Source organism: Melanaphis sacchari, unplaced genomic scaffold, assembly GCF_002803265.2.
Source record: "Melanaphis sacchari strain LSU unplaced genomic scaffold, SCAv2.0 Contig24_pilon_pilon, whole genome shotgun sequence".
Classification (NCBI taxonomy): domain Eukaryota; kingdom Metazoa; phylum Arthropoda; class Insecta; order Hemiptera; family Aphididae; genus Melanaphis; species Melanaphis sacchari.
In genome coordinates this window covers 208,387-214,237 of record NW_020271125.1, presented here as the reverse complement: position 1 = coordinate 214,237, position 5,851 = coordinate 208,387, and the positions used below count along the sequence as shown (strand labels likewise).

General features: G+C 28.7%; 1 protein-coding gene across 1 annotated transcript; it reads left to right on the top strand.

The window, feature by feature from the left end:
- Positions 1–397: 397 nt before the first annotated feature.
- LOC112595029 (thiamine transporter 2-like) lies at positions 398–5,392 on the top strand. Its single transcript, XM_025340099.1, has 9 exons — positions 398–596; positions 1,372–1,542; positions 1,710–1,929; positions 1,997–2,175; positions 2,717–2,860; positions 3,319–3,424; positions 4,022–4,214; positions 4,303–4,444; positions 5,248–5,392. Exons 1-9 carry the CDS (start codon positions 471–473, stop codon positions 5,359–5,361), a joined length of 1,395 nt encoding a protein of 464 aa, XP_025195884.1. The 5' UTR covers positions 398–470; the 3' UTR covers positions 5,362–5,392.
- The last annotated feature ends 459 nt before the right edge of the window (positions 5,393–5,851 follow it).

Below are 5,851 nucleotides of genomic sequence, written 5' to 3'. Positions count from 1 at the left end.
ACCTACTAAAGTAGGTGATGATAGACTAGTAGGTAGACTACGATACCATACTGAATGAATAGATGAAACAAAACATAATGCATAATTATTAAAATGTTATATATATATCATAATGAGTAATGGTTTTTTCTGTTAATATTTTTTGATGCATGAAAAAATAACCAACAATTGCTAAAACAATTTATACTGCACTACTGCAGCAGTTATCCGGGAATAACTATTATTCATCAAATTAAACTCAGAACACTTAATTGTTATTTGTTCATTAATTGAATTTCTTAATCTCCGCTGAGCTCTTACAGCTAATCATTTCAAGATAACCGACCATAGCCATTCTCAATATGATATAAAATACGACCGAAAAATTACTGCTGTATCATAATATAATCATTGAAAACCAATCATATTTTTTTAGAAAAACATTGATCGCAAATACATATGTTTCATTCTAGCATCCCGATAGAACAATCATGAAGAAATGGAAAAAGATCTCTCTGTTCGTGTGCGTGTTCGCATTCGTCAGAGAACTTAGGCCTATCGAACCGTTTTATGCGGCTTACATGACAAGTCCAATTGTAAACATCACATTAACTCAGGTAAAATATATACAGTAACATAATAAGTACGCATATTATATAGGGTGTAAAATAATAGAGTTTGTCGAGTATTTTCAGTGCTCACCTCTATTTTACCTTTAATAACGAATTTGATGAAATTTTTAAGTATACATAAAGATCATATTTTCAAATTCTTTAGATTTTTGTATTACTTTAGGAGTAAACCGTATCTTCTTGCTGTGGCAATACAAATTTTTGTTTTTCAAATTAAAATCTCCCTTTTTTACTATAAATTATTTAAGGGATAATTTTTATGAAAGTTTTTTAAAAATATAAAAGAGTTATAGTATTCTATCTGGGGTTTAATATACATACTCATTATTTGACTGTTTTTACAAATTATAAATGTTGGTAGATTGGTATTAATTAATACATTTTTCGAATCACTATAGCCATCACGCCTTTAAACCCATTATCATTTACCTATTATCCTTGTTAGTATACACAATAAATTAAATAACTCAACAACTATACTAGTTCAAATTTTGATTTTTATTCGTCAACATTTTCAGAAAATGATCTGTTCAATAATTTACAGTAGAAAAGGAATGTTTTTATCTGATAAACAGAAGTTTATATCTTCGCGGGACATTCCTTAAGAAATACAAAAAAAAAATCTAAATTTAAATAAATAGTCTTTATAATTATATTTTAAAATATCAAAAAATATTGAAGAAAAAAGAGGTTGAACATACTTTTCGAATTATTTTGTATAATATATGATATGCACACCGAATTTTTGTGGTTTATACAGACGTCTAGGGATGTTTATGCGATCGGAGCGTACTCGTGTTTTGGTCTCATCATCATTGTGTTCCTGATCACCGACTATCTAAAATATAAACCAGTATTAATAATGGATGGTATATGTGGTATAATTGCCTACTGCAGCATTATTGGACATCCGAGTTTGTTGAGAATGCAGGTAAGGTATATATACGTAAAGCACTGTCGTTATGACACTGCTAAATGATTACATTATTATGATCTTTTATTGTATTTTATACAGAGATTCGAGGTTTATAAAATTGTTCTTAAAAAAAAAAAAAAAAAAACTCTAAAATAATAAGCAACGATAAAAATATTTTACAGATTGGCCAAGTGTTCTACGGCTTCTTCTTTTCATCCGAAGTGGCTTATTTTGGTTATTTATACGCCATGACCGATGATAAACGTTACTACCAAAGGATCACGGGGCAAGCTAGAGCGGCGTGTCTATCGGGCAAGTTTTTATCGTCTTTATTTGCCCAACTTGTCAGTTTCGTCAACGGTTCAGTTCCTTACGTTGAATTGGTTTACTTGAGTGTATTCGGTAAATATCTTACTCGTTATCATAAATATTATAGTCTTTTGTATATTAAAATAATTTAATTTTTAAGGAATGTTTTTCTCTACTGTTTGGGCCTTTTTAATGCCTAACGTTACTAATAGTGTGTATTTTCACAACGAAAGATCTGAATCAATCGATCAGCCTACTCCGGCAGTTTCAAATTCCACGTCTTTCACTGGTGAATCAAAAATCATTCAGGATATTGAATCTCAACCATCGAAAATAAAAGTAACTTAATAGTTATCTATCTCTCTCTCACTTTCTCATTCACTTACTCAATATGAATATAGTTGGTACTATTGGTAGAAACCTTTCACCCCAGTTTTCAAACACTATAATCAATAATCATATTATTCATACTAATTATTGTAATAATATCATATAAGTATCTCTATACACTATATCTGTCTAATGCATAGGTGACCAACTTGCTGCTCGCGAGCCACACGTGGCTCTCGTCATTGTCAGATGCGGCTCACGTCTTGTTTACAAAATCGAAATTTACTTAATTCGATTATAAATTTTAATTTTTTAGGTATTAGCTTATAAAAAATTATCAAATCATATAAAATGTGTCTATAAACATTTTGGCTCTTATTATCATTGTACTTATCTATGTGACCCGCGAACCTATTCTTGTTGGTCACCTCTGGTCTAGTGAATATATGTTTTAAATTATTTAATAAAGCATACCTATTATATTATATTAAGCTATAGGTAGATAAATACCTAGTTTGTTTTTAATTTACATTATAAAATTCATTTTCAGATGACCAATAAGGAAATTAATAAAAATAAAAGTCTGGGTCAAGTATTATTATACTTAAAGAAGGATTTCATACGGTCATATTCAGATCCATATGTTAGGAAACTTTGTTTATGGTGGGCTTTTGCTTTCGGAGCATATGTACAGGTAAATGCAATGAAATATCGAAATAGTATATTATGTGACGAAGACGGGAATAAGTGAGCTGGTCTACATTTTGTCCAAAACTGAAATTGACAACGTCCTCGAAGTATTCGATCCCTTAAATTGTATTCGAAGATTTTAAAAATCATACCATTCTTTAACCATTTTTTCCACGTAGTTCTAATGTCCTATAATTATTAATTGTTTATACGTGAATGTAATATTATTATATTACTGCATATTTACTGGCAATTAAATTTCACATAATACAAATTCCTTATAAATCTAGTATACCAAGTGCTGATAAAGGTGTCATATAAATATTTTTTTAAATTCCACACCCTAGATTCATTCACAATCAAAAAAATTCCTGTCACCACCTTGTCACAGTATACCGTTTTTTTATATTTATAGATATATTAAATCTCCAAAAATTGTCACTCTATATACTTTCATTTCAGGTTTACACGTACATTAATGTTTTATATACATATGTATTAGATTTAAACGAGGATTCACATTTTACTTTGTATAACGGTGCGGCAGAATCATTGAATACATTAATAGGTAGGTATCTAATAAAAAAATGTGATACATTGACGTATTATACATTACCTATACCATCTTCGCCTATATACGACGGATAATATTATGGGAAATGTTTATATTTTAATCCTTATTTCCATTTCAATGGATTTCATTGAGTTACAAGTAGGATAAGATTATTTTGTATGAAATAAAAAATAAAAAAAGGAAAATTTAATTGATGACCAACATATCGCTTTTTTATTGATGATTTTTTTCAATGTAATTTAATATAGGTACGTAAAAAATATCAAATAAATTCATAAAACTTTGATTTTGGGTCCTACACATACGCCATACGGACTACGATTATAGCTAACATCAACTTATCAAATTTCAAATTTTTAATTAATTATATAATAAATTTACACAGATCTTTACATTAAGCGGAAATATACTGCAAAACAAGATTTCATATTATGTTCCCCGTCGTAAAGAGACGATAATTGAAAATGTTAGTCATTTAATACGGTCATCATCTTAATAAAAAAATGTTAAATATTTATTGTCTATATAATAATAATATTATACATTTGGACAATTCGATTTTAATTTTGTAATGAAATATTATATTTCTAGGGGCTATTGCTGCGTATTCGATCGGCAAACTTGAATTAAATTGGTTTAAAGTCGGAGACTTGTTTTTAGGAATTGGTTCTATACTCGCTGGAATTGTACTTCTCGGTTGTTTTTACACGAGAACTATGTGGTTCATTTACGCTTTCTACATAATCTACGGATGTCTTTATCAAACCATGTTGACGGTCGCCGAGTAATTATTACCTATTTGAATATCTTCACAAAACAAAAATCATATACATATTTATTTGAATAACCGTTCGATATGTCGTACATTCTAGATCCGAAGTCGCAAAACGATTAAGCAGAGATAGTTACGGTCTCGTGTTTGGATTTAATTCATTTATAGCTCTGTTCCTACACACACTAATGACTTACGGCATCGTTCAAGGACACATTATCTCGGTTTCAACGATACAACAAGTAAATAAATAAATCAATAAAACAATAAACGGTATCAGAGGTTTTTTTTTTAAATATCATAAATATCAGTGAACTTTTTTACACGTGCTACACAACACGTAATGTATTGTAGATTTGACAAATCAGTTGTGCATCACTAACGACTAAAAACAAAATCATTTAAAATGATAAATCTATAAAATAATATGATGACTTTTAACGTAGATAGATTGGGTCAGATTAGAGGTACCCACCTGTAGTTTAGTTGATTTGTACCACTAATACCTATGTGAGTTTCCACGCACAAACTAATAGGTACCTACCACAATTTGAGAACATCCAAAAGTCTGTTATAGTCATGACCTTAAAACTTATCGTAACTATTTAACGTTTAGACATCTAATGAATCAATAATCTTTACCTATAGATATAATATCACAGAATGAATTAAAATATATTTTCGAAGGTACGATATGATAATATGAAATTTCAACGTTAGAATTATCATATATCAGAGTATATTTTAAGAATTTTTTTACTAAGTGGCACTATCACTATATAAGTCGCAATGACTTGGTCAAAATATACTTACCTCGGGTACCTTTTGTTTTCGACTTGCGACATGGGAGCACAAGGCACATTCGTTAACCACAAGGTAGCATTCGTGCCACTTACTTCATATATTAAAATATGCTCCGATATATATATATATATATAATATATCATTAATGTTTTACATAGATGTACCTTTTATTAGAATCGTTAGAAAAAAAAATGTTTAATTTAATGTTACGATTCTAAACGCATTATCATTTTTTTTACAGTTTTTAATTTATGCTGTTTACTACATGAGCATTGGAGCACTATTTCTAATCTTTTCAATCAAAAATTATTTCTCATCAGGTTCAACCGTCAGTTTTATAGAATGTAAGCAATAAATTATATGTACCTACATATATATTAATCTTAAACACGTATTATTTTTTAAATTTATTTATAAATATTTTGTATTGTACATAATTTTAAAATAACGCAAATACATGAACTGAGAATACTAATGAATATAATTAAGTTGGTATATGCATTTGTCTTATTGTTCTTAATCTTTGTACACAGACTTCTATATTATAATACTATAATTCTGTATCATATAGAAAGAAGTCTGTGTCTTTAGATAGGTATTTTTCAGTTTCGGTAAATTATAATAACACTAGTTTATTTCCTACAATAAATACTTAATACACAGATACTAGATAGATTTATCGACTTAACAATACATAGTGATAAACCTAATATAGATACTTAGTGCTGAAAACGAAAGTGTTCTTAAATCTAAATCATTTTATAAGGTGCATGACATAGATATATTCTCTTATTGATATTTGAGGATTCTAACGTAAGGGGCTGGTTTGCCATAATGTGTCATTA

What these genes read in the sequence shown, in the direction of transcription:
- LOC112595029 (XM_025340099.1), top strand. Translation starts at nt 471, where the DNA reads ATGAAGAAATGGAAAAAGATCTCTCTGTTCGTGTGCGTGTTCGCATTC. An exon ending in TAAACATCACATTAACTCAG is followed by an intron (nt 597 to 1,371) that starts GTAAAATATATA and finishes TGGTTTATACAG; the next exon opens with ACGTCTAGGGATGTTTATGC. An exon ending in GGTTTACTTGAGTGTATTCG is followed by an intron (nt 1,930 to 1,996) that starts GTAAATATCTTA and finishes TTAATTTTTAAG; the next exon opens with GAATGTTTTTCTCTACTGTT.